At 45.2% G+C, this 27,557-nt stretch overlaps 1 protein-coding gene across 3 annotated transcripts; it reads left to right on the top strand.

Annotated features, from left to right (window-relative positions):
• The first annotated feature begins 10,696 nt into the window (after window positions 1-10,696).
• FBXL3 (F-box and leucine rich repeat protein 3) lies at window positions 10,697-27,521 on the top strand. Of its 3 annotated transcripts, none has more exons than XM_066313417.1 (5): window positions 10,697-10,935; window positions 15,072-15,435; window positions 17,499-17,621; window positions 20,621-20,792; window positions 25,614-27,521. In XM_066313417.1, the coding sequence occupies exons 2-5, from the start codon at window positions 15,073-15,075 to the stop codon at window positions 26,255-26,257; spliced, it is 1,302 nt and encodes a 433-aa protein (XP_066169514.1). In that variant the 5' UTR covers window positions 10,697-10,935; window position 15,072; the 3' UTR covers window positions 26,258-27,521. The 3 variants fall into 3 exon arrangements, with proteins under 3 accessions (XP_066169514.1, XP_066169515.1, XP_066169513.1); XM_066313416.1 differs by lacking the exon at window positions 10,697-10,935 and adding an exon at window positions 11,977-13,611; XM_066313418.1 differs by lacking the exons at window positions 10,697-10,935; window positions 17,499-17,621 and adding an exon at window positions 11,969-13,611.
• Window positions 27,522-27,557: the final 36 nt, after the last annotated feature.

Below are 27,557 nucleotides of genomic sequence, written 5' to 3'. Positions count from 1 at the left end.
TTTGAATTTCAAAATGTTGATTTCTTAAGAGTCTTAAAGTCCTCTGCACCTGCCTAGTGAATGCAAAATATAACTTCAAGTTATATCTTTTTATAAGATTTTCTGTTTAGATTTTTTTTTTCTTAGATGCATTCAACTCCCTTTCTAGCATCTTTGTATTGAAGCTGATGAAAAGTGTGTTACATTTAAGACATTGGTAGAGGGCATCCACACCAGACAGTCTTGAGCAGACTGGAACCATGGGCTCCATCTTGCCTAACTTCACACATCTGTAATCACAGAATCACAGAAAGCTGGTGTTGGAAGAGACTTCTGCACATCATCTTGTCCAAAACCCCCTGCTGAAACAGGTCCACCTAGAGCAGCATCTGTATCTGTACTTTGAAATAGTTCTGAATAGTTCACACACCTGTGAAGTACAATTGATCTTACTCACTGTAGCTCTGCCAAGGGATCAGGCTGGATCTGTGGACTGAGTCCAGTTGTGTGAGGTTCACCCAGGCCAAGTGCTGGATCCTGCCCTTGGGTCACAACAACCCCATGCAGTGCTACAGGATGGGGGAAGAGAGAAAGCTGCCCAGCAGAAAAGGACCTGGGGGAGCTGGTCAACAGCTGCTGAACATGAGCCAGCAGTGCCCAGGTGCCGAGGCCAGTGGCCTCTGGCCTGTGTCAAAGAGAGTGTGGCCAGCAGGACCAGGACAGTGACTGTCCCTGTATTGCGTGTCTGACCCATGGCCATTTTTAGAAAATTGGAGTGTAGCACCATCTTTACAATTTAATTCTATTTTTTAATTTTTCAGCCTTCTCTTTTATTTTAGAATAATACGGGTATTAATTTATGAAATTGAAATTATGGTGTGGAAAGGACATGACACTGTTTGTGTTTATTTAAAATTGATGGAGTAGGGAGTAGGCAGTACTGCAGAAATGTTTCTCTCCCACAGAACTGACCACTCCAGGGAGGCAGCACGGCCACGTGTGAACATCAGGCTCTTGCACAGAGCTCAGCTCCTCACGTAAAGGTTGAACCTTGGACGCTGCTCCCACACTGTCTCAGGCATTCACGTCACAACATCCCCCCCACGCCGATCTCTGCCAGTGATTACAGCAGATGCCAGCACAGGCCACTAATCAGATCAGTCCACAATAAGATTGCTGTATGCCTTTCTAGCAGTCTCACATGTTTTTCTGTCAGCTGGTGATCCATAGCCCACGCAATGGAAATAGTCAGTTCTTGTTTGTACCACCCCCTTTGCCACAGCCCACCACACTCAGCTAATTTATACCAAACCCAGCTCCTGGCCAAGGTGAGGCCTCAGTGCTTGCACTTGGGTAATTGGTTTAAAAATAACTTAAACTTTTATGGGTGTATCCACCCACTGAACACAATGTGAACAGTAAAAGTTAATATGATACAACTAATTACCATGTCACCATCAGGGTGATGATAGGCTTGGTCCTTACAAAACAGGTTTTACTAATTCCATCATACTAGGCTCATGTTTCACCTAGAGAGAGGCTTAGCTAGGGAGCTTCAGGCCCACCAGTCATTCAGGATAGAACTCAAACTTGGCAGAGCTTTTCCACAGCCCTCTCGTTAAGCCGCGGCACACATTGCAGGTACCAGAGTGCAGTGGTTGTAGGGCAGATGCCTTGACCCTCACCCACGGTGCACTGGAAGGGCTGTGCTGTCAGAGCCCCCATTCACTGACAGGTCTGGTAGTGAGCTTGTGGTGCCAAGCATTCCAGGATCTGGCTCCTCACCAGGTATTCCTGCAGAGATGCAGCTAAATACAGAACACACTGATTACACAGCGGCCAGATGCAATGGGGGCTGTGAGTCATTACTAATCACCCAAAGATGTCCCCTGCCAGCTGGTCCAGGGGTGGTACTACCCACCTCTGCAGTCTCTTGGGGTTCAGGAGGTACTCTTTGCACTTCTCTTAATGTTTCATGTAGGCTGTTGGCTGCTCATTGAAATACAGTCTCTTTGGATGTATCAAGTTTCTTTTTGTCTACCTGAAAGGGGATTTGGACATGAAACATTGGATGGATACTTAAGGTGGTGCTTTGCATCATCCACTGAGCAGCACACACAGTGTCCTTTGCTATTGCCATCCATGGCATTCCTTCTATACTCCCACTCATTTCTGCATCCCAGGTGGTTCTTGTATCCTTAGCCCATGTTAGGTCTCAGCTAATCTAGTATTTCCACCTCCCTGTGTGTTCATTCAGTAATATTCCTTTCCTGAATGTGACTCTGTATACATCCTCTCCCACACGGTTTAACCCAGTCCCAGGTCTCACCTCTGCCACAGACTCTGTCAGAACAGCCCTTAGAGGAAGGATGGCATTAAGTATGCTGGCACACAAAGGGAATGCATGCTCCACTGTGACCATGTGGGCAGCAGTGTCACATCACTTTAAGCTAGAGGTTTGGTATGATTTGGGTATGATCTGCTAGCAGTAACTCTCCATCCTAATGCCAATTCCTAACAAGGATACTTGAAACTTGGCTGGGAGACCTGAACAACAGCTTTTTAAAAGCATTTGCCTGAGGGCAGGTTGTATCAGTGGACTCTGTCACGGAGCAGTAATTGCAGTGGGATGATCCAAGCTACACAGTAAACACAACTCCCCACACGTTTTGCTCTAATGGACATCACGTGTGTAAGATGATCTGCTGGGTTTGCATCCATCTCTGTTTCCCTTTTCTCCAATACAAACAGAATTTGAGCAACAACACTCCAGTTGTTACTCATAAGATTGTTGTCTCTATTTCTACATCTTTGGGTTTTTCTGTACTCCTAGTGGGTTGTGGAATTGCCTGGGTTCATAAACCTTTATTTCCCTCCTGATGGAGGCTGAGCACAACTGTGTACCCCCCCACCAAGCAAATCCTACATTTCAGTACACCCCAAGTGCCTTACTGCTGACTGAATTTGACATTTTCCATGAATAGGCGCCCACTGGCAGGACTTTGGGTCTGTTCATCCAGCACTCTCATGCATTCAAGGAACTGGTGAATAACTTCTGAGTTTTGCCTCCAGTGCTAGGATACAAGACTTAGAAAGAAGCCGTGTTTGAAAACCAGCTTTAGGTGTCCTTACAGGATACATTTCATGTGACACATAAGGTACCCTCCTTCTGCACCTTGGTACCAAGGCCAGCCCTAATACAAATGCAAGCCCCCTCTGAGCAATAAGTCTGTTTCGGAATTTTTACCACTGTGGCTTGCTAATCATATTAACTCCTCACCCACTGGCAGAGTCAGCTGAACTGATTTGCAAGGAGCCACACAAAGCACAGAGAAAATTCTTGTAAACCAAAGAGTTCCTCTCCCAGGCTGCTGCCAGACCAACCTTTCAATGAGCTGGCACTGCCCTTTCCAGCAGCATTGTTCTGTGCAGGGATCACACCACAGAAAAGATGAGGTGCTGCCTGTGCTCAGTTCGTAAGGCAGCCCTAGCCAAGGCCGTGCCACAAGACTCCCCTATCAGAGGGGCTCCAGCAAACTGCAGATTTTACTGTATTACCAACAAAATAGAGTGGTACAACAGCTTTTACCCATGAAGCAACCATGGAAGCCATTCATCTGGAAACAATTACTAGAGACTCTAGGAACAGAAACAATATTTAGATAGTGAGGAACCTTTTAAAATAATTATCTTTTGCTTCTACTGACCCATGAGCAACACCAGGTAACCAGCGTGTCACTCTATCCTGCTGTTGCTCCCCTTAAGTTTTACCTTTTTATTTTTCTGTGGCCATGGGGCCTTAAATTGAGGCCCATTTGTTTAAAGACCATTTCATTTGCAGCTACTGTTCAAAAACAAAAACAAAACAAAAAAAAAACCCAAACAAAACAAAAAAAAAAAACAGCAAAAAACAAAAACAAAACAAAAAAAGAAGTTGAGTTACAGCTCCTGTTCTGTAAGGTCTTGCTTGTGATGGATAGAATATAGTTATTTTGTCAGCCCATAATACCACATTCTAACAGTATAAGAAAGTTCCTCACAGAAAATCTTCCTGTATAGACATATTAAGAAAATAAAACCTGGAAGTTTCCCTAATGATATCCATTATTGAAAAATATTCACTTCTTTTGGCATTGATAAAGAATAGGTTCAGCTTTCTTCTGTTATTTCTTTTTCAGCACAATCTGTTGAGAATTAAGATTGTCACAGACATTCTAGATCAGGTTTTTCAGCCAGTACTAATCACATTAATATTCTCCATATTTTTCAGATTTTCTATTTTCATGTAATCAGAGTGGGCTACTCATGCCCTGCAAGCCTGACATACTTTCATCATAGCTGGATCTGGTCTGCTATGGTTACTTAACTCTCTTCTAGCTGCTTCTGTGATTTTTCCCCTCTGCACTCTTATCCCAGCCAAATGCAAGCCAGGCTTATCAGGGTGGAGCACAGTTGCTTGCTTCAGGAATGCTTCAGAGCTACTTGAATATGGCCAGAAAATCAGCACAGGACACTTCCAGTGCTAAGAGGTGCAGCTTTAACAATCAAGGCCTGGCATTTGAAATGTTGCCGTGGCTTCATCAGGCAGACCAGTCTGTCAGGTGAAATGAGGTGTTCTATACAACTTCAGCCTGAAGTGCTGAGATCCCCCATTAGACACTGGGATTTTACTGGCTATCTCTTGGCTTTTATGTCTGTGGGCTGTTCCTCATCTTCATATGGTGACAATGAGGGCTGCTTCACATCTCTGCTATAGGTGAGTGACTCTCCCACCAGAAAAACTGAAACTTCAGAGAGCTTATCCTTCTCTTTTGGAAAAATAAAAAGCTACAATGCAGTTTCCTCAATAATCTCATTTTTGCATAGCAGGGCTCAGCGCAGGCCCTAGCCTTTTTCTGTTAGAACTGAAAGTGTACACAACAACAACAACAACAACAACAACAACAACAACAACAACAACAACATATAAACCCACTTGTTGTTAGTTAAGTGATTAGTAAGGCAGAGACTGCTGAATGCAGACACACCTGATAATGGTGTCCAAGTTACTGACTAAAGCTCCAAAGTGCCCAGCCACCGTTGACAACAAAATGGCTCTTACACAGACCAGCCCAGACCTGTGGATGTTCTTTGAACGTTTACTGCTCAGCCTCTTCTTAACCTGCTGCCACTATCTCAGTGCCAGCTACCTGAGTCCAAGAGCTCTGCAGGGCTTTGCCTGGCAGCTAAACCAGAGCCAGCCCTGGGGGTCACCAGAGCCCACACCACCAGCTGCCCGCAGGTTTTCTTTCAGTCACTTCTGATAAGCTGCCCGGTTCTTGTGCTTTGCCCACAGACACCGCAGACATTTTTGTCAGCGTGCTGCACCAGGTCCTGGTTCGGCCCCAAGGACAGAGCTGCAGCTGCCCTTCTTGCTGATTTTAGCTGCTGTGTCCCCAAACAGCGTGATGCTGGGAGTTCTTTCTGCACATGTTCTCCCCTCCTACACACACAAAGGGTGCCTAAACTTACACAAGCGGTTACAACAAAGCAAAGAAGGGCAGAGGCAGTGAGCCAAACTTTGTTTACTCCAAAGATAAGGCAGCAAATTGTAACTGCTCGGCACTCTAAGAAGTCCCTCCCAGTAAGTCAATACAGTAAAACTCAGATAATGCAGGGTTTTAAAATCATGTTACCTTAGAAATAATGCAATTGCAGCTCTTACATCTCCCAAGACTTCTACACAAACTCAGAAAATATTTGTTTTGATCAAAAGATGTTTGGTTAGTTTGTTTTGTTTTGGGTTGGGTTTTTTGTCTGTTTGTTTTTGTGGTTTTTTGTTTGTTTGTTTTTTGTTTTTTTCTGGAGACACCATAATTTGATCAGAGCATAAATCTGATATGTGGTGGAAATATAATTTTACTGACTTCACGTGACATGGCTCAGTCACATCACAATGCATGTAATGCTGCCTTAAAACAGTAAGAGAGGTGACCAGGAGAAAGAGCAGCTACTTGCTCTGTATTGGTTGATAGAAAACAGATCCTTCTCCCCACACACTGGGCCCAACCTTTGCAGTCAGTCTTTGCAGACTTTGTCTCCCACATCTCCAGCAGTTTCCAAGTTACATACTTGCAAATATGACTTGTCCTTACTGGAGACTGCAATTGGGCGCTGTTTATCTTCCCACCATTAGAAACCAGCTCTGAACTGGAACAGGAGTGCTGAAAAGGGAATTCCTAAGCAGTGAGAATGGAAGACACAGAACATTTCCAGATGAGGACAGCAAGACAGTTATTGTAGGTTTCTTGACCGTATTGGCTTTATTCCTAAACACATCTCATTACCTACCCAGGTTTATGTAGCTGTCCCATATAACTGAGCAAATTATATAGTAACATATTTGCTGTTACAAGGTTGTCTAAGATACTCATTAATCTGCTCAAGGCGAGGTGATAACTCACCTCTTATCTCCAGATTTTTGTTGCATTTCCTGAAGAGCTGAAGACTAGATGTAAATTCATAAATATGCATAAATACGAAACTATAACGGCTGAACTTTAGTAAACAGCTTAAAACATTCTGAAATGGAGAAAAAGAGATTATTTTCTCACAGAAACTCAAAATAAAAAATTCTGTTTCTCACTGAAAGACAATCCTGTTTCTGGACAAATCTTTCCTCCTCACCCACTAATAATCTCAAGGAGCTAGGCTTAAAAAAATTAACAGACTGAAAGCATGCAAGGAAATGTATTTCTATAAAATGCTTCTTAAAGATCTCAGGGAAGGTGACATTTGAGCGACCACTGAAGAATGTTTCAAAGCCATTTCAAGACTGGGGCAAGCACTGGATCACAAGTACCGTTTCCAAGGAACTTAATGACAGGAATTTGGATTACAGTAATTTAAGCCGTAATTTATTTGCTATAGCTCGCAATAAATGAATAATTAAGCTTTGTGAATCTCAACAACTGTAAAGAGTTTGGACACATACAGGGCTGAAAAATGAGCTATATTGGAGTGTACCACACGCACGAAGGACACGACGACAAGGCATTTGCAGCCCATGGGAAATGTCACACATCACTTTGTCTTCTCTGCCTGGCAAAACCCCAAGCACATCATTCCCAGCGCCCGCCGGCCCCAGGACGCATTGGTGGTTTGCTTTCCCTGTTACATCTATTCCTAAGGCCAGCCTCACATGGGGCTTTCAAACCACAGAAGAACATAACGGGCTCCAGCTCCATGGCCGGCAATATTCCGCATGCCCAGGTGGCCAGGCAGGCCCTCGGCGTCCCGGCTGTATCCCGGCAGTGTGGCCAGCGGGACCGGGGCAGGGATTGTCCCCAGCAGGCCCAGAGGCGAGCGCTGTGTCCCGCTCTGTGCCCTCGCTGCGGCCAGGACACGGGCTGCAGAGTGCCCAGGGAAGGGCAATGCGGAGCGCCCAGGGAAGGGCAATGCGGAGTGCCCAGGGAAGGGCAATGCGGAGCGCCCAGGGAAGGGCAATGCGGAGTGCCCAGGGAAGGGCAATGCAGAGTGCCCAGGGAAGGGCGCTGCAGAGTGCCCAGGGAAGGGCAATGCGGAGTCCCCAGGGAAGGGCAATGCGGAGTGCCCAGGGAAGGGCGCTGCAGAGTGCCCAGGGAAGGGCGCTGCAGAGTGCCCAGGGAAGGGCAATGCAGAGTGCCCAGGGAAGGGCAATGCGGAGCGCCCAGGGAAGGGCAATGCGGAGCGCCCAGGGAAGGGCGCTGCAGAGTGCCCAGGGAAGGGCAATGCAGAGTGCCCAGGGAAGGGCAATGCGGAGTGCCCAGGGAAGGGCAATGCGGAGTGCCCAGGGAAGGGCAATGCGGAGCGCCCAGGGAAGGGCAATGCGGAGTGCCCAGGGAAGGGCAATGCAGAGTGCCCAGGGAAGGGCGCTGCAGAGTGCCCAGGGAAGGGCAATGCGGAGTCCCCAGGGAAGGGCAATGCGGAGTGCCCAGGGAAGGGCGCTGCAGAGTGCCCAGGGAAGGGCGCTGCAGAGTGCCCAGGGAAGGGCAATGCAGAGTGCCCAGGGAAGGGCAATGCGGAGCGCCCAGGGAAGGGCAATGCGGAGCGCCCAGGGAAGGGCAATGCAGAGTGCCCAGGGAAGGGCGCTGCAGAGTGCCCAGGGAAGGGCAATGCGGAGCGCCCAGGGAAGGGCAATGCAGAGTGCCCAGGGAAGGGCGCTGCAGAGTGCCCAGGGAAGGGCGCTGCGGAGCGCCCAGGGAAGGGCAATGCAGAGTGCCCAGGGAAGGGCGCTGCAGAGTGCCCAGGGAAGGGCAATGCGGAGTGCCCAGGGAAGGGCGCTGCAGAGTGCCCAGGGAAGGGCAATGCAGAGTGCCCAGGGAAGGGCGCTGCAGAGTGCCCAGGGAAGGGCAATGCGGAGTGCCCAGGGAAGGGCGCTGCGGAGCGCCCAGGGAAGGGCAATGCGGAGTGCCCAGGGAAGGGCGCTGCGGAGCGCCCAGGGAAGGGCAATGCGGAGGGCCCAGGGAAGGGCAATGCGGAGTGCCCAGGGAAGGGCAATGCGGAGCGCCCAGGGAAGGGCAATGCGGAGCGCCCAGGGAAGGGCGCTGCAGAGTGCCCAGGGAAGGGCAATGCGGAGTGCCCAGGGAAGGGCGCTGCAGAGTGCCCAGGGAAGGGCAATGCGGAGCGCCCAGGGAAGGGCGCTGCAGAGTGCCCAGGGAAGGGCGCTGCAGAGTGCCCAGGGAAGGGCGCTGCAGAGTGCACAGGGAAGGGCAATGCGGAGCGCCCAGGGAAGGGCAATGCGGAGTGCCCAGGGAAGGGCGCTGCGGAGCGCCCAGGGAAGGGCAATGCGGAGCGCCCAGGGAAGGGCAATGCGGAGCGCCCAGGGAAGGGCAATGCGGAGTGCCCAGGGAAGGGCGCTGCAGAGTGCCCAGGGAAGGGCAATGCAGAGTGCCCAGGGAAGGGCAATGCGGAGCGCCCAGGGAAGGGCGCTGCAGAGCGCCCAGGGAAGGGCAATGCGGAGTGCCCAGGGAAGGGCAATGCGGAGCGCCCAGGGAAGGGCAATGCGGAGTGCCCAGGGAAGGGCAATGCGGAGTGCCCAGGGAAGGGCGCTGCAGAGCGCCCAGGGAAGGGCAATGCGGAGTGCCCAGGGAAGGGCAATGCGGAGCGCCCAGGGAAGGGCAATGCGGAGTGCCCAGGGAAGGGCAATGCGGAGTGCCCAGGGAAGGGCAATGCGGAGCGCCCAGGGAAGGGCAATGCGGAGTGCCCAGGGAAGGGCGCTGCAGAGTGCCCAGGGAAGGGCGCTGCAGAGTGCCCAGGGAAGGGCAATGCGGAGCGCCCAGGGAAGGGCGCTGCAGAGTGCCCAGGGAAGGGCAATGCGGAGCGCCCAGGGAAGGGCGCTGCAGAGTGCCCAGGGAAGGGCAATGCGGAGTGCCCAGGGAAGGGCAATGCGGAGCGCCCAGGGAAGGGCGCTGCAGAGTGCCCAGGGAAGGGCAATGCGGAGTGCCCAGGGAAGGGCAATGCGGAGTGCCCAGGGAAGGGCAATGCGGAGTGCCCAGGGAAGGGCGCTGCAGAGTGCCCAGGGAAGGGCGCTGCAGAGTGCCCAGGGAAGGGCGCTGCAGAGTGCCCAGGGAAGGGCAATGCGGAGCGCCCAGGGAAGGGCAATGCGGAGTGCCCAGGGAAGGGCGCTGCAGAGTGCCCAGGGAAGGGCGCTGCAGAGTGCCCAGGGAAGGGCAATGCGGAGTGCCCAGGGAAGGGCAATGCGGAGTGCCCAGGGAAGGGCGCTGCAGAGTGCCCAGGGAAGGGCAATGCGGAGTGCCCAGGGAAGGGCAATGCGGAGCGCCCAGGGAAGGGCAATGCGGAGCGCCCAGGGAAGGGCAATGCGGAGTGCCCAGGGAAGGGCGCTGCAGAGTGCCCAGGGAAGGGCAATGCGGAGTGCCCAGGGAAGGGCAATGCGGAGTGCCCAGGGAAGGGCAATGCGGAGTGCCCAGGGAAGGGCAATGCGGAGTGCCCAGGGAAGGGCAATGCGGAGTGCCCAGGGAAGGGCAATGCGGAGTGCCCAGGGAAGGGCAATGCGGAGCGCCCAGGGAAGGGCAATGTGCCCAGGGAAGGGCAATGCGGAGTGCCCAGGGAAGGGCAATGCGGAGTGCCCAGGGAAGGGCAATGCAGCCGGGGGAGCGCTGCCAACACGAGGCCTGGGAGGAGCAGCCCAGGGAGCTGGGGGCGATTTGCCCGAAGGAAAGGGAGGGTCAGGGGGTAATCTTGTCACTTTCTACATCTCCTGATAAGGAGGTTGTAGCCAGGCCGGGGTCGGCATCTTCTCCCGGGTAACCAGCGACGGGACAATATGACATAGTCATAAACTGCGCCAGGGAAGGTTAAGGTTGGACATTCGGAGGAATTTCTTCACAGAAAGGGTGACCAAACATTGGAATGGGCCGCCCAGGGAGGTGGCCGAGTCACCACCCCTGGAGACATTTAAGGACAGATGGAAGCGGCACTGAGGAGGCACCGAGTGCCATGGTTGGTTGACATGGGGGTGTTCGATCATGGGTTGGACTCGATGACCTCGGAAGCCTTTTCCAACCCAACTGATGGCGAGATTAGCCCCAGCAGGCTCCACACGGCAGGGCTCCCGGCCCGCCCGAGGCCGAGGCGCCCAGCCCCGAGGCGCGGCGCAGAGCGGGCGGGAGGCGGCGCCGGCCCTGTGCCCGAGGCGCCGCGGGCGGGGTGCGCTGAGGGGAGGGCGGGGCCGCGCCTCCCGCCCGCCCGCCGCCATTTTGGCTGCTCCGCGTCGCTTCCGCCCCTGGAAGTAAACAGCGGGGCAGGGAGGGAGCGGAGCGGCGACGCGGGCGGGACGGGAACGGAGCGGACGGCCGGGCGGAGGCGGCGGCGGCGGCGCTGGGGTCGGCTTTGGCGGAGAGAGCTGATGTGGCCGGAGCGGAGGCGCCAGCGCGGCCCGAGCCCCGGTTAATGCGAAGCGCAGCAGGGAGCCGCCAGGTGATGGGGCGGGAAGGGGCGGGCGGCGGCACCGTCCGCAGGGGGCCAGGCCCCGGGAGCGGGCTCCGAGTGCGGCGCCTGCCGGGCTGTCGGGGCCCCGGGCGGCGCCGGGCCGGGAGGAGCCGACCCCGTGAGGGAACCTTCTCCTTGAATCCTGGTCCGTCGTGTTTGGGGGTCGCCGCCTCGCAGCCTTGCCGTGATAGCGGTAGTAAGTCGTGAAACCCTCGCTGTGTCCAGCGGAACAGGTTGTTTGCGGCAGGGAGGGTTGGGCTCGTGTCCAGGTCGCCCCCTCTTTCAGCCCGAGCTCCCCTTTAGCGCATTCCTGGTGTTCCTCGAACAGCCTTTGTGCGGGGGTGAGGCACAGCGAGCTCGGCTGGGCAGGCTCTTGGGAAGGCGTTATCAGTCGGGTGCAAACAGCTCTGCACAGTTTGTTCTGTTTGGTTTTGGTTGTAGGGTGGTTTTTGGTTTTGGTGGTGGTTTGTTGGTTGGTTTTTTTTTTTTTTTTTTGTGTTTTTTTTGTGTTTTTTTTTTTTTTTTTAAACTGCCGTTCTGGCTGCACCTTACTCGGCAATAAAAACAATGTTAAGCACGTGCTCTGCTCCTCCTCCTCGTCCTCCTGCTCGGTGACTGAACTGTGTGATTAAGGACATGACTATTGCAAACAAGATAGCGTGGGTTGCGCCCGGGTGCGGAGTTCAGAAACAAGTCCTTATAATAGGTGGGGAAATTGACTTGGAAAATCTTAAGGAGTCAGGCACCCCTGCTTTCACCTATCTCTCTGCCCGGTAGAGTTGGGTATTTTTCTTGGTTTGGTGGGTTTGTTTTTTGTTTTTGTTTTTCTGCCAAGATCTTAGCTTCTAAAGCAAAGTTGGTTATGGCAGCAGTTTGAAAAACAGTGATGCGTGTATGTCCTGAGAGAGTTAAAAGCCAGATTGATGCATTGCTAAGAAGTGATAAGCAATCATCCCTCGAAAAATAGGTTTTACTCATACAGTAATTTGCTAGCATGGAATTTTGCATTCATGTCTTCCTTGTTGAAAAGTTTGCCTTGGATTTCGAATGGTCAGTTCTTTAAATTACTTGATACGCAAAGCAAAATGAACTGAACTTCTAATTGCATTTGCTTGTTCTTACATTAAGTACCAAGAAAGGTTTACTCTCTTAAGTGGCCTTTTAAAAATAAATACGTTTTCAGATAGCTCTGCAAACTTCTGAAGGCAAATATGCAGTCTTTAAATTTTATATTTGTTTTATTGTTGGCATGTGAAGAGGTTGAAAGCAGTTACATTTAAAAAAACTAATCTAATACTTTAGGTTCTGAAATGAGAAACCAAAAATTAGATGAACAAATTGGTTAAAAAATAGATGACAGAACAGTCATGCAGTTCTTAAAATAATGTTTTTTAATCCCGAGCTTAGGCACTTTTTTCCTGTTTGGAAAAAGTTTGCCAAGGAAATAATTTCAAAAGGTTATACTTAATCTCTTTTTAATTACAAGATGTCAGTAAAGAAAATTGTTGTCTGGAAAGGTGTGGTTTTTCCCCATCCCTTGCTTTAAGTCATTTAGAACATGTAACTTTTTATTTTCTTGGGAGAAGATATCATCATCAGTATACCTCTAGTGATGGCTGTATAGTCTCTTTTCGGGGTTTTTTTGGGTGGGGGTTTTTTTTTTTTTCAGTTGGCTGTTTATAATAATGTGGGACAGTATCCCACAGCTTCCATGAGTGAGTTTTGGTCTGTAACCAGCATATATGAACTACTTCCAGCTCATCCCAGTTAGCTCAGAGGTGCACATTGACAGCTGTCAGTGACCTATTCCACTCCTATCAGCACATCACATCCCAGAGGCCTATTTTTCAGAGGAAAAATGAATACAGTTTTGTCAGTGGCAGCTCGCTCCTGGTCTTCTCTGAAAGGGAGACAAAAAAAGAGAGAAAAAGCCCCCAAACCCTACCTTAATGCAGTGATAAAAGTAGCCTAACTTAACTGCAGGTTTACTAGCAGAAGGTGGGACAGGATCTTTGTAAAGGAGGAGTTGGAGAGCTCAGTCTAACAGTGCCTTGTGTAGCTTTTTGCAAGTGGCTTTGGAAAGGCTTGGACATCAAACAGGCAAGCCTGAATTTGGCAAGCTAATGGCTTACCTGTGGTGAATGCCCATTGTAACCTACTTGTTTGAAATATCTGTTTAGCCTAAAGCTTGAACTACTACTAGTTATAAATGTTATAACATTATAAATGTTGTTCTTGCACTGTGCTGAATTATTATCTCTGACAGAAACATGACAAGCTTGCAGTGGATTTGCCAATTAATTCTTGATTAATTTTAAGTTGAATTCCAGTTTCATGGTTGCAAAATCCAATTCCTTTATATTTTTGTTAGTTGCAGATGGTTCTGAGTCACTGTTCAGTTTTCTTGCTTTTCTTCACTGGTGAAGTGGCTCAGCAAGAGAACTGTCTCTGACAGAAAGCTTGTTCCAGCACAGAAATTGTGTTGTGCATAGTCCCAGAGACAGGAACTGAATCATGGAAACAGTTCTCAGGAAGCCAGTAGAGGTTTTTGCCCAGAACTGTTTTCATCCTCTGCTTGCCTCCAAGTGTGCTGGGAGTAAAACCAGGAGTTGAAAAAAGTCGAGACAAATTTTTTTCATCAGTCATTCGTGACCATATGTTCAGGTTTGTCTGCATCATCTGATGAGTGGCTTTAGACCTTAAGTGATAGCTTGCTTCTGTCATGTGAGTAGCTGGGATTAAAGCCTTTTAAAGATAGGTAGAGAGGTGCTGTCTTGGAGAAAATAATCTGTGATGCATTGGATTATGAACAGTATAATTTTTAGCTGGCGTTTTGTTTTAAGAAGTCCTTCCAAACTTAGTCCCAGTACATAGCAGGGAAACTTAACTTTTCAGATCCCAGAGGGACTGGGCATATATTATAATTATAATCCTAGATGTGTAATTGTACTTGAATGTTAACTCAGGATGATTTTGCTGGCTTTGAAGTCCTTGTTTATCTTCTGCAAATCAGGAAGACTGGGGGTGCACTAAGTGTCCCCACCCCTGGATTCTCTCAGCTCTTCAGAGACTGGAATTGAGCACATTGTAGTTGAGTGTGAGGTAGCAGAGCCCTTTAGGAAATGATGTGCATCACACTGAGGCTTTTAAAAATAAATGATCACATGCCAAGTTCAGTTGTAAGATTGCATGTACAAAAGAACACATTTGGATTAAAACCCAGTGAGCCCTGGATTTATTTCAGATATATGTAGTGGTAAGGGGTTTTTTTCTCTCTAATCATATAATATAAGGTAGAAGTTGTTTAAGTGATGCCATTATGGAAAAAGTTTGCTGAAGTAATACAATTTTGAAGAAACCTTTCTGGTCCTTCTCTAAATTTTTTCTGTGGGTTGAAACTTCCAGACTGTTACTAGAAATCTTCTGTAATCCCTATTTACTAGTTAGTTGGAAAAATGAAAGTGCACCAGTGGATTTAGTTAAATATATTTTCAAGGATGCTGATTTAAAACAGATGCCTGTTAAAGTAATGTATTTTAAATCAATAAATGAAAAAAGAAAATATTCTTCCTCTCTGAGAAAAATAATATTTGCTCTGATAAAACATCTGCAATATGCAGTGCCTGCAAGCATGCATACAGTAATTATTTACTTCCTTACCTGATTTTTATCTCTACAGTTTCAAGTGTTGTTTCTAATAAATAGGACTGGGGCAGCAATATTTATGTGAGTGTTCAAAAAATTGTTTGGAAGATTATCCTTCCATTAGTAGAACAGTAGAGTAATAATCAACAACACAGGAAAGCAAATTAGGTTCAAAGTGTTCTCAAACACAAATGAAACACTGAAAGGAGAGTGACTGTTATAAATGGGTTGGCACTGTTAATGATTAAAGAAGTAATATTAAAGATACCAGTGTAGATGACAGTGTTATTTCTGGACTGCCATTTTTGTTTGTTACTTGAAGTTTTTTTCCTTCATATATGGCAGGGAAAAAATAACTTGCCTAGGTGTTGCTGCATAAAATACCCTTTTTCACCTCCACGGTTTTCTATCAATATGATTCTCAGCTCTTTTACATCTACAAGATAAATAAATTTAATTTTTTTTAATTACTTTTATAGAATGAAACGAGGAAGGAAAACTAATGAGGCCAACAGCAGTTCATCTGAAGACACAGCTGGGAAGGAATCCAAGAGACATAAGGTCGCAGAGAAGAAAACCACAGTTGTGCAGAGTCCTGACTGGGCAAACCTGCTCCAAGACATTATCCTGCAGGTGTTCCAGTACTTGCCACTTCTGGATCGTGCTCATGCCTCCCAGGTCTGCAGGAGCTGGAACCAAGTGTTTCATATGCCTGATCTCTGGAGGTGCTTTGAATTTGAACTGAATCAGCCAGCCACATCCAACCTGAGGACTACACACCCTGAACTAATCAAGCAGATAATAAAGAGGCATTCCAATCACCTGCAGTATGTTAGCTTCAAGGTAGTGTATTTTAGCTGCTTTTTAAAAGTAACTTTTATTCTAAAAGGAATAGGGCAGCTGTCAGTGTGGTAAGTGACCTTGTTTTCAGGCTTAATATACAGAAGAAATAGTTTCTCTAAATGGACATGTAGACATGGTGGTTCCCTCTCAATTAATTTGTTTGGGTATATTTTCTGGACCAAAACTTGGAATAACAGTACTGAACATATCTTTTCAGTGTCTTACTTCTGTTAGATGAGAATTTTTTTGGTTGGTGTGGTTTGTTTGGGGTTTTTTGTTTGTTTTTGTGGGTTTGTTCTTTTTTTGTGGATTTTTTTATTGGTTTTGAGGTTTTTGGTTTTTTGGTGTTTTTTTGTAGCAGTTTAGCTGCTTAAAATTCTACGTCATGAAGTGGGCAGGAATAGTTCTGATATGACTGCATGTGTGGGTTACAGCCTCAGAATTAAGTCCAGTCAGGATGCATAAGTTGAGCATTTCCCTATTTCCCATCCTGTGGGTACTTGGCTCTAATATTCACGGTTTGCAAACACGTAATGCACCAAGAGTGACTTCAGTACTACTCGTCATCAACTAGCAGTTTTAATATTAAATTGTATGGGATTGTCTGTACTCAGCACAGCTGCATTTCAGGGGACTGGAAAAGTGCATGGGGCTTGCATAGGATAGTGCATGATTGTACTGATTGTGCCTGGCTGAGAAATGCCATTTGATGAGAATTGGTTCTGTTCACATTATGGAATTATTTTTAGCAGATGAAAACCTTTAATGCTAGGCTTACATACCAGCGTGTTTTGGAAGGGTACTGTGAATTTCATGGCTGCACATGCATCAGCTGTGTGAGAAATTTGGAACGGAAATGTGTTCTGCAGCAAGTTCAGCGTACTTGTTTCTGAGATCAGGCAGTTCTAATGCTGGAATCATCAGCATGTGAGTAGCTGAGTCACATCTGCTTGGTCACATGTATTGCTACTGCTTGCTTGCAATACCAGGTACAAGCTGTTACTACAAGGTTTGCAGGGCTTTATCAGCATCCAAATAAAGAAAACCTGGAGCTGTAGTGGAGTGACCTCCCAGTGTCTTATCTGCTGTCTGTGTTGCTTTACACCCAAAGAATTTCAGGTGCCCTTTGCTTGTGCGGTGATCCATCATTTCTTTCATGTGTCACCTCAGTTGTCCTCAGTGCTGCAGAGTACAAAAGGAAGTGAGTGCAACACTCACCATTTCTCTGTAAAGGCTGAAAACAAGAAAGGTGTTTTGTGTAGGCAAAGAAAGATGTAATTGTTCAAAGTCAAGGTTTTTCAGCTTGTGTTTGAGGAGAAGATGAACATTCATTGGACTTAATCTATTGCTGCTAGGGTAGCATGGCTTATGGTAGAGTTAAATCTGATCCTGTGATCAAGCTTTGTACTGTTGTGTAGGTTTGCAAATCTGTCATGGCTGCTGTACATCAGGGGTTATTCAGAAAGCACATCTGAGTGTCAGGGGAAGTCCACTGGAGACACACTGAGAGATTTGGTTGAGTAGCAAGCTGACCCATGAAGGTTTTGGGGTTTGTGTTGGTTGGTTTGGTTTGGTTTAGACTATCCATTGCATCCTTTGTGTTTTTACCAATGTAAGGCCAGTCATACAGGTTCACATGATTGTGCACTTAACTCTCCAGCAGTTCAATTTTATGAACAGAGCCACTGCAAAAAGAAGTGGCTTTTGCACATAGTAAAGGATTTATAGAACTCTTGCATTTTGGTAAGGAGGAATGTAAAGAGGAGTTGGAATAGGCTCTGGACCCTTGTTACTTGATGTGGAATGAGTGTCTTGGAACAAACTGTTTAGCTGACCCCTCAGCATGCTATATTTTACCAAAGTGTTTCGAAGAATAGTAAACTTACAGCAAATAGTCTTGGAGTTTTGGTTCATACTTTTTTGGGGAATAAAGAATAACACTGATGGTTTCACAATGAGAGTTTTTTTTTTTTTTGACATCACATTTCAGAGGGTAACATAAAAAAAAAGTTAAAGAGTTTATTTGCAGTGCTTTCTGAACACAAAATTCATTTTGTTTTAAGGTGGACAGTAGCAAGGAATCTGCAGAAGCAGCTTGTGATATTTTATCACAGCTTGTGAATTGCTCTCTGAAAACACTTGGGCTAATTTCAACTGCCCGGCCAAGCTTCATGGATTTACCAAAGGTATTTTATTATGTATCTTTTCTATTGCAAAGTATTGCAGTGTTTCATACAGTACTTCTGTAACTTTATGAACAGTTCTATCGTAGAAATATCAATCTTTGATAAAGAAAAGTTTGTTAGTGGTCTGGTCTCTAATAGAGGGAGGAGGTGATATGTGCAGTGATGGATATATCAAGTTCCATTCACTCTGTGAATCATGTGAGAACGCAGGCCTGACCTTGTTCTCTCAAGTTGTCCTGTCTGTTGACCTCAATGTAGTGCTGAGCAGCATGGTGCAATTTAAGAGGGTAGACAGTTCAGGTCTGTGTAATTGTGTTGTGGGGTTTGTTTAGGAGGCAGTTACAATCAAATGAGTGGTAGAGTTTTATCCATGTGGACTTGCCATAGGTCTTACACAGTCTCTTCAGAAAGAAACAGGATCATGATTTGCAGGGCTTCATGTCATGCAGTCAAGCAGTCAGCATCCTTGGTGAAGTGCATTGTATTTCTGAAATTTTCAGGCAAGATTTTTACCTTGCATGTTTTCCAAAAATCAGGTCTTGTTAGAAGGCATTTAATCTGGAAGACAACTAATCTCTTACATGTGCATCTAGAGAGGCATTCCTGCTAGTGAGGTGGATGTGTACTATTGCTAAGGAGCAGGGGAGTGGTTGTGAAGGGCAGATGCAAACAGACCATTAGCTAAATCTCAGTGATGTCGTGGCTGGTGATGGCAGTAAGGACATGGAAGAACTAGAGGTAGGCTGCAGGTAAGGTTAGCTACAGGAGGGTTATCAGTTATTGCAGTGGTCATTGCCACATCATGTAGCTCTCTTCAATATGTATTTTTAATTCATAGTTTTCAAAGAGGCTTTTCAGATATTTTAACTAGTTTTGCTCCAAATTATTTTCCTTTTCTGATGTTTTTCGAGGTGTGATGATAAAAAAAACCTGAATGTAGTGAAAACAATTCACATTGTGTTAAAAATACTTTGTCCTTTCAGCTCTTTCTTATTGTTTTCTTTATTAATCTGAATGCTGCTTTAGCTCTCTTAGGTTTCACTGGAGGGATATATTAGGGTCATGTCCAGCTTGCTTAGTAATTACTTGTAATTGTTCATGCTATGTTCTTATTCAGCTTCAAGGCTTACAAAGCACTGGCTTCCTTTTTTTTTTGTTCTCAGTAAGTTCACATTTGTCCTTTAAAAAAAATAGATTGAAAATAAGCCAAAATTAGCTCTAAGAATAATTTGCCTTACGGTGTTTACAACTTCAAGAGCTTCATCACTGGCAAAAGGGACAGCTAGTGATACTAAAGAATTGAATTTGGCTATGACTGTATTTTTGTGGGAAGCTGTTAGGGACACGCCCAGCAGATGAGAAGCAGCCAAAGATGAATTAATTTGAGGCATTAATACTTTGCTGTGGTTTTGGATTTTTTTGGGGGGTGGTGGTGGGTTTTATTTTTATCAAACTGTATAGGAAGTCAGAACCCCTTGGCATTATGCTCATCAGTGCTCTTTGGTTGTCAAGTGACCTGACATGTGGCAAATATCTGTAACTCATAGTTTGAGGTGTGTTGCCTGTCTTTTCACTCAGTGCATTCTAGATGAGTATAATCTTTTAAAGAAGCATACTGCAGACTACAGATGCAGCAATACTGAGAAGACCAGCTTTTATATATTGGACTATTGCTTGTTTCCCATTAGCTCTTCAAACTGGAAGCTTCAAGTTACCTTTTTTTATAAGTGTGGTAACTTTCTTTGCTTTCCTGTTTAACAGTCTTCTTTTTCAAAGCACAGAGAATGAAAATACGGTACTAACACTGTCATACCATAGAGTTGAAATAATATTAAAGCATCTTCTCTTCTGTAGATAACATATATAAACAGCATACTGTCAGGATAGCTGGAGTGGTCCCTAAAGCTGAAGTGCATAAAGATTCTGAGTTGAACTTCCTGTTCACATTTACATGAACTGACTTTGAAAGTTTGTGTATAGGTGAAAGCAGTGTAAGTTCTGTTCTAAATCTAATTGTGTGACAATTTTATCAAAAATCACAAATATATCACCTAAGAATGAACAAATATTGTTGCCAGGCCTTCACTCATATAACTGTATTCAGGATATGTGCCTGAGCCTCAGAGTGAAACAGGCTTGAAATCCAAGTAGTAGGTCAATTTTTTTAAGATACTTAATGTGGCGCATGGAGAAAATACTTTCTTGAAGTCTTCTGTTTGGTCAGTCTTGTAGGAAATCATGAACTAACTATTCACTTCATACCACCAGGGGTTTCTACCATCACTGCTGTATCTGCTCTTTAGTCTGTGTTTCTCAAGTTCAGGTTCCCAGGGCTCTATCTTTAATGATAAGATTCAGTGATTATGCAAAAATGCTGAGCACCTTGTCCTACCTTATCTATGCTGCTTATTCAGTCATTAAGTGATGTCCTGCTCCTTGGCTCTGTTTGGACCACTCCAGTTAGCTTTCCAAGAAATCCATCCAAACCTTAAGTACTTTTGTGTGGGTGGTAGGCAGGCAGTACAGTCATTTGCCTTTGAATACAAACACTTCTGACTGTGTTTGCATCTCACCAATGCAGCACAACTTGCCGTGCAGGAATTCCTCTTCTAGAAGATGCTTCTTTTAGAGTGTGACTTGCCTCATCTGTTCAAAGGGCATTAAAAAATCCTCAGAATTAGGGCTACTAGGCTTTCCCTTTGTGTGTGATCCCTCTGTAGGTTTAAATTTGTGCAGTGGATTGCCCAGGGTCAGGTTCTTAATTAGCATCTAATGCTACAAATTCTGAGTTGCTCAATTCATAAATGGATAGTAAAAAATGATTGCACTTCCTCTACTAAAAAATGTCAGTTTTAGTGTTGGCTTTTAATTATGCAATATTGAATGCTTTTTCAACAAATAAGAAGTAAAAACTAGGACTGCTGTGTACAGTGTAAAACTGTTGAGATTTTTACTTCAGATACTACTCTTTCATTTAAACTTACTTCTTATTTTTCCAGTCTCACTTTATTTCTGCACTGACAGTGGTGTTTGTGAACTCCAAATCCCTCTCTTCACTTAAGATTGATGACACACCAGTAGATGATCCATCTCTCAAGGTTCTGGTGGCTAACAACAGTGACACGCTCAAACTGTTGAAAATGAGCAGTTGTCCTCATGTTTCTCCAGCTGGTAAGCTGCTGTGGTTTTGGGATTAGCCTGGTTGGGATTTATTGGCTGGTTGGGATTTTTTAATGCGGGCATTAAATTCTGTTGGAAACCAATACACCTGTGAAAAAATAGGGGTGGGGTAAGAGGGAAGATGAGTATGGTATTACCAGTAATTGTCCCTGAATAAAGTACTTTCAGCTGGTGGTCAATCCATCTATCCTACCACTTCACAGTGACTACTGGGCTAATAATAAAATAGTGCATGTCTGTTGTAGGCAAATAGTTAACCTCGTGTGGAACTTAATGAGAATGTATAAAATTGGTTGTGCACTATTTGTGCAATGACAAAGTATTCCAATACAAGTAAGCTTTTTTAGAATACCAGTTTCTTTCCCATACTTCAATATGTGTGGGATTTGACTGTTGCCATGCCATGCATTAGGAAGATGCTGGTTTCTTTTCTGAAAGAAAGTCATTGCTGGAGAGTAACTGTAGACAGCATCAAAAAGGGGAGATGAGACTGAGCTGTGCAAAACTTCGACTGTCAGCAAATGTACTTCTCTAACACTCTTCAGTGTGTCTGTAACAAGAAAGAAGCCAGCTCATATCAGAATGAAATCTGTCAAGATTGTTGAAGTTCACAGAATTAACATTTGTGGTAGACTTCCGCAACACACAGCAGGTTTAAGATTTATTCACAGCCCATCAGCTTAACACTTACAGTTTTCCACTGAGAAAGGGAAGAGGAATTGTAAATGAAATGCTGACAACTTAGTATGATTCCTCTTTTGAGGATAAGTAGAAACTATGGAAACCATAACACCATAACTTTCTCCATGCAAATACATTGCAGCTCTAAATGCTTGATCTTTATCTGTCAAATTCACAAGTAGGATTCCTAAAAGGGGAGAGCAGTACTGCTGCAGAGGGTGTGTTATTGTAGTGATAACAAACAAACTTTAATACCTTTTGCAAGTGTAGGGTAGTCAAAACCTTGTGCTTGATTCTGTATAAAGAAGTCCTGAAAATGCAGGAATGATGTTATGCAGCAGCCTGGTCTAGCAAAGTATTCACAGATTTAGCTGCAATATTGCCTCCTCCAAATCTTTGTAATCATAGATGGGGGTTGTTTAAATTGGCTTGAGGGACTGGCTTTTCCAACTTAAAATTGTCTTTTGAGAATCCTTGTGTCTGAGAAGTGCAAGAGCTGCAATGTGTCTGTCAAAAGGAAAAGGCTTCAACAGGAATTTCTGTCACTAGGCAGAGAGAGTTTTTACCATGGGCTTGGATCAAACAGTAACCTGTCAGCTCCAGCAGACTTTGCTGGTTTGTGGATAATCCTTGCTAGAAGGCTTCATTGGGACATCATACACTTGATAATTTGGGAGGAGACATGGGTGTGTTCTGATTGATTTATCTTGCATGGTTTTAAATTGAAAGAACAATGGGTAAGAAATGGTTGTGCCTGTTTAAAGAGCACTGCTACTATTGTCCTTCATGGAGTGGAGGTGAATAGATTGGGGTAAGATGCATTAGTAACAAAACCAGGGAGTGCTAAGCAAACAGTAGGAGAGTTTAATTGCTTAATTCAGGTATGGGTGTGCCTTGAGATGGAGAACCAAGTGGATGCACTGGATCTGCATGGCACTGTTTTGTAGGGCAGTGATGGGGCTATAGGAGTGGCTTCTGTGAAAACTTCCAGAAGCTTCCCCATGTCCAGTAGAGCCAAGGCCAAGCCCATCAGTGACAGTGGTAGTGCCTCTGGGATAACTTGTTTAAGAAGGGGGAAAAGGTACTGCAGGAGAGCAATTGCAGCTGGAGTGAGGATACACGAGAGAAACAATTCTGCAGACACCAAGGTCAGTGAAGGAGGGGCAGGAGGTGATCCAGGTGCCGGAACTGAGATTCCCCGGCAGCCCATGGTGCAAACCATGGTGAGGCAGCTCTGCAGAGATCCACCTGCAGCCCATGGAGGACCTCATGTTGGAACAGGTGGATGCCTGAAGGAGACTGTGAGCCTGGGGCAAACCCATGCTGGAAGAGTCTCTTAGAAGAAAGAGTTGAGAGAGGAGCCTATGCAGGAGCAGGTTTGATGGCAGGAATTGACCATGGGGAGGACAGAAATGTGGTCCTGGAGGACTGCATGTCATGGAAGAGACCCGTGCTTGGAGTTTGTGAAGAGCTGCAGTCTGAGGATTCCTGCTGGAGAAGTTTGTGGGGGACTGCCCCCATGTGAGGGACCCCATGCTGGAGCCGGGAAAGAGCGGGAGAGGTCTCCCGCTGAGGAGGAGGGAGTGGCAGAGACAATGTCTGACAAACTGACTGCAGCCCCTATTCCCTGTCCTGCTGGGAGGGAACGAGGTAGAGAAAATCATGAGGAGGTTAGGCCTGGGAAGAACAAAGGAGTGAGAGGAAGGTGTGTTAAGATTCAAATTTATTTCTCATTACCCTACTCTGATTCAGTTGATAATGAACTGATTTCCCCAAGCTGAGTCTGTTTTACCCAGGATGGTAATCCATGAGTGATCTCTCCCTGTCATCCTTATCTTAATTCTTGAGTTTTTAATTGTATTCTCTTTCCCCTGCCCAGCTGGGGAAAGGAGTGATTGCACAGCTTTGAAGGGCACCTGGTGTCCAGGGAGGGACAACCCACCAAGTGGAACAAAAGAAAGAAGCTGGTATATGGATAGTTGGCTTCAAGAACAGGCAGGCTGCAAAAATAAGACTCTTGAAGGAAAATGTGACCTGGATTTTCTTTTTGTAATGGGAATATTATAATTAGCAGGCTGCAGTAAATGTGGAAAAACTTTTTTGAACCAAAAAGGCTGTGAGTTGCAAAACTAATTACTTAGAGATGCAGTTAAAATGTCTTCAGATTGGAGGAGGGGAGAATGTTCATTACTAGGTCAGCTCTGAAGAAATTTTTTAGTGAAGGACAGAAATGAAAGTAGAGCAAGAGACTCCACTACTGCAGGGATAAAGGAAAAGATTGGTATCAAACAGTGAATTGCTCAAAGTTACTGTGCAAAGATAAAGAGGCACATTTGAGTTTGGGCTGGAGAAACAAAGGCAGTGATATATTTCTAATCTTTGTGAGCTTATCTGAAGTTTCTTCTGTTTGTTGTTTCTGCTCCAAATTACTGTTGGAACAGAGGGAATGGAAAATATTCCTGTAAAGGTGTTTCTGCTCTGGCATGGGGGTAGGAGGGCTGCTTCTCTTGGAGTGGGAGTTGGGAAGCAGAGTGGGTGTCAGGTGTGCCTACATCAGGGGACGTCATGGGTCGGGGATTTTTTTGATGCAGCTCTGTGCAGTAAGATCAGAGAGCAGAGCCATTTCCCTGTCAGTGACACAAAGGTGTAGGCAGTGCATAGGGATGCTCTGTGAAGTACACGGGCTCCAGGCAGGCCCTCTAGTTGCTCTCTACACTGTATTCATTGTCAGCTCTGTATGGAGGATGCATAATTGCATTGACAGACTCTGCATATCCAGCTCTAGACCCATAAAAATCAGAGTAAGTTGAACCCCAGCTCTTCCTTTTCGCTTTGCACTGGTCCATAATGTACCCTTTAAAGTTAAAAAAGATTATCTGTGGAAGGATGGCAGCCAGGACAACAAGCTTTGTCAAGATGAGAAAACAGTATATGGATCTTGAAACTGCCTAAAATACTTCAGATCTCAGCAGACCTAGGTATTCTGAAGCAGCATATCTGAGTTTCCTTAGAGAGTTTTAGCAACCCTTCTGGTTCATGCAATGTTTTTGGAGTGATTTTTTTTGAAGAAAGTGTTTCAGTGCTCAGTATAGGCTTAAGTTTAATAGCTGCACCTTAAAATAACTGCTGTTTTCTGAATTTCTTCCTGTTGCTTCAGAGCTATAGTGTATTGAATTCAGGTTTTTCAGTTCCATGTTAAATGCAATGTTCTCATCCCCTCTATTAATGGAAAGGCCGTATCCCACATTTCATGCGGTTTTCTGGGTCACCTGAAATGCAGAGGACTGTATGCTGTTCTTAGTGCTTTTTATTTTTTTCAGTACTGTTACCAGTATAATACCATCGCTTGTATCTACAAATAGTATGAGTGGAAACCTTAGACTGACCTGGATTCTCTTTTTAATGTTTTTGTCTTCTGTGTGCAATCCTTCTTATATTGAATCATTAAAGAGTCTGAAAATTGCTCTTCTAGAAGTTACTACTCCAAGTTTGTAGTGTTTTGCCTCTTTTTTGCTGTAGCTTTTCCAAATTTAATCATTATACTTTACTAGAAAAAACCATTTATACTTTCCTAAAAAATACTGACAGCAGCAGCCTCTGTATTGAATTAAAATCTAACATTTATTTTACTTCTGCTTTATATTTGCTCTTCTTCAGATGACAAATTTCATTCATAGTTGCTTTGTCAGCCACAGAGCAGTCAGCAGTTCTTCCAGAGCTGGCTAAGGAAATACTTTTATCATGAGTAAGGACCTTTTACAAAAATGAGATTGAGTATATGTGGTCTTACAACAGGGCAGAACAATCAGAATATGTTGTTTATATATGTCACTTCTGTTGATGTACTTGTCCAAATCTTTAGGATTCCCAGCAAAATAGAGATGTAGTCACATTGTGTGTGTGTCTGCCTTAGATGTAGGTACAAAGAAGTCACAAGATCCTGCTTGTGAAAAAGGTTAATGTTCAGGTGGTCCAGTGTGATTTGGTTTTGATTTAATGTCTTGGTTGCACGTTTGAAACAAGTGCCCACAACACCCTCTTGACACACATAAACCAATTCCCTCCTGTGTCTTGTTCAGTCATCAGTGCCTTTATCTGTGTGACCCCTTGCATAATGTTCTCTTCTGGCAGGTATCCTTTGTGTGGCTGACCAGTGCCATGGCCTGCGTGAGCTGGCGCTGAACTACCACCTGCTGAGCGACGAGCTGCTGCTGGCTTTGTCTTCGGAGAAACACGTCAGGTTGGAACACTTGCGCATTGATGTTGTCAGTGAAAACCCCGGACAGACTCAGTTCCACACCATCCAGAAGAGCAGCTGGGACGCTTTCATCAAGCATTCTCCTAAAGTGAATTTAGTCATGTACTTCTTCCTGTACGAGGAGGAGTTCGACCCGTTCTTTCGTTACGAGACGCCCGTCACTCACCTCTACTTCGGGAGGTCGGTCAGCAAGGACGTGCTGGGCCGCGTCGGGATGACGTGCCCGCGGCTGGTGGAACTGGTGGTGTGTGCCAATGGATTGCGGCCGCTGGACGAGGAGCTGATCTGCATCGCCGAGCGCTGCAAGTTCCTGTCGGCCGTGGGCCTCGGAGAGTGCGAAGTCTCCTGCAGTGCCTTCGTCGAGTTCGTGAAGATGTGCGGCGGTCGCCTCTCTCAGCTCTCCATTATGGAGGAAGTTCTGATTCCTGATCAGAAATACAGCTTAGAGCAGATTCACTGGGAAGTTTCAAAGCATCTCGGTAGAGTCTGGTTCCCAGACATGATGCCCACTTGGTAAAGTCCTTAAAAGACTCCAGGGTGAATGGAGTAGCACCTTAAACCCAAGCTTACCATATTGTAATTTCCTGTATAAGCTTATTTAATAATATAGATTTTAGTGCAAGTTAATTAATGGTTTGATTAGAAAATTAATTTTTCTTTCAAAAATTGTTTTGGAACTTAAGAACCAAAAGGAGAGTTCACGGCTCCAAAACCTGTTTTTTCCAAACAAAATTAAGATTTCTGTTTTAGATTTATTCTTTGTCATTATAAGTGACCTCAAACATTTTTGGAAATAGAAATTATTTAAAATGTTGAAATGTACTTGCAAAACACCATTTTTAATATGCTGTTTTTCTTGATTTAGATTAGTAGTGTTGGACACAATGATATTTGATCTTAAAAAGCCAAACAAAACCCCACCAAAATTGCATGTTTTTGTTGCAGACTGTAGCATTTCTGAATCCAGTCACCTCGGTGACAAGATGATGATTAGAAGAAGTGTTTAGTAGCCTGTGAAATACACACATTCTGTTAAGTCATCAAGGCAAGAGCAATACACAATAATACGTTTAGACAACTGAAGTAGTAAGTTTACCACCTTGTTCAACAGGTTAATAGATCCATCTAAAATGTATTTAGAACATTAACCAGTAGTGTGAGCTACCGAAAGCAATGTGGGGTTTTTTCCACCCTCTATGCATTTTAATGTAGTTTGCTTATGGGGTCTCAGATCTGCGTCTAAACCTGTTTTAAGGTATTTTATGTCTAGCTCAGGAAGCAAAAGCATTCCTGGGAAAAATGTAGATACATTGTATTTAAAACCACACTGGAGTTAATGAGCTTTTCTTGCACATTAACTGGTTTGGCAGCGTAGGTGAGATGGAATAATGTATGGTTTGTGAAGTGAACCCAGCAATGTTATTCTGATGACGTGGGTGAGCGCAGTGTGAGGTGAGAAAGGTAAAATTTGAATGTTGACCAAGAACCTTTTCACAAAACCTTAGACCTTTTGGCTGCTTTCAGTTTGACAGAAATGACATTGGAACTGTTGCTTAAGCTGTATAAACTAACTGTATACTGTAAATCTATTTCAGAAATGTTTATGTATAAAGTGGATGTTTGATAGATAATTTTTGTATACCTTTAATTCAGCTAGTTCTGTCATTTCATAATATTTAACAACCCAAAAGGAGTAGACTTGGTGAAGTAGAGCAATAGGCAAAAATTTGTTTGGAACATTTGATAAATCAGTTTTATTAAAGACAGTTTTTCATTTGTAAGTGATGTAGGTAAGACAACTGCCTGTGATCTGGATG

This window comes from Sylvia atricapilla, chromosome 2 (genome assembly GCF_009819655.1).
Source record: "Sylvia atricapilla isolate bSylAtr1 chromosome 2, bSylAtr1.pri, whole genome shotgun sequence".
NCBI lineage: Eukaryota > Metazoa > Chordata > Aves > Passeriformes > Sylviidae > Sylvia > Sylvia atricapilla.
Note: the sequence above shows the minus strand (reverse complement) of the source record. Positions and strands in the feature narration are given on the sequence as shown.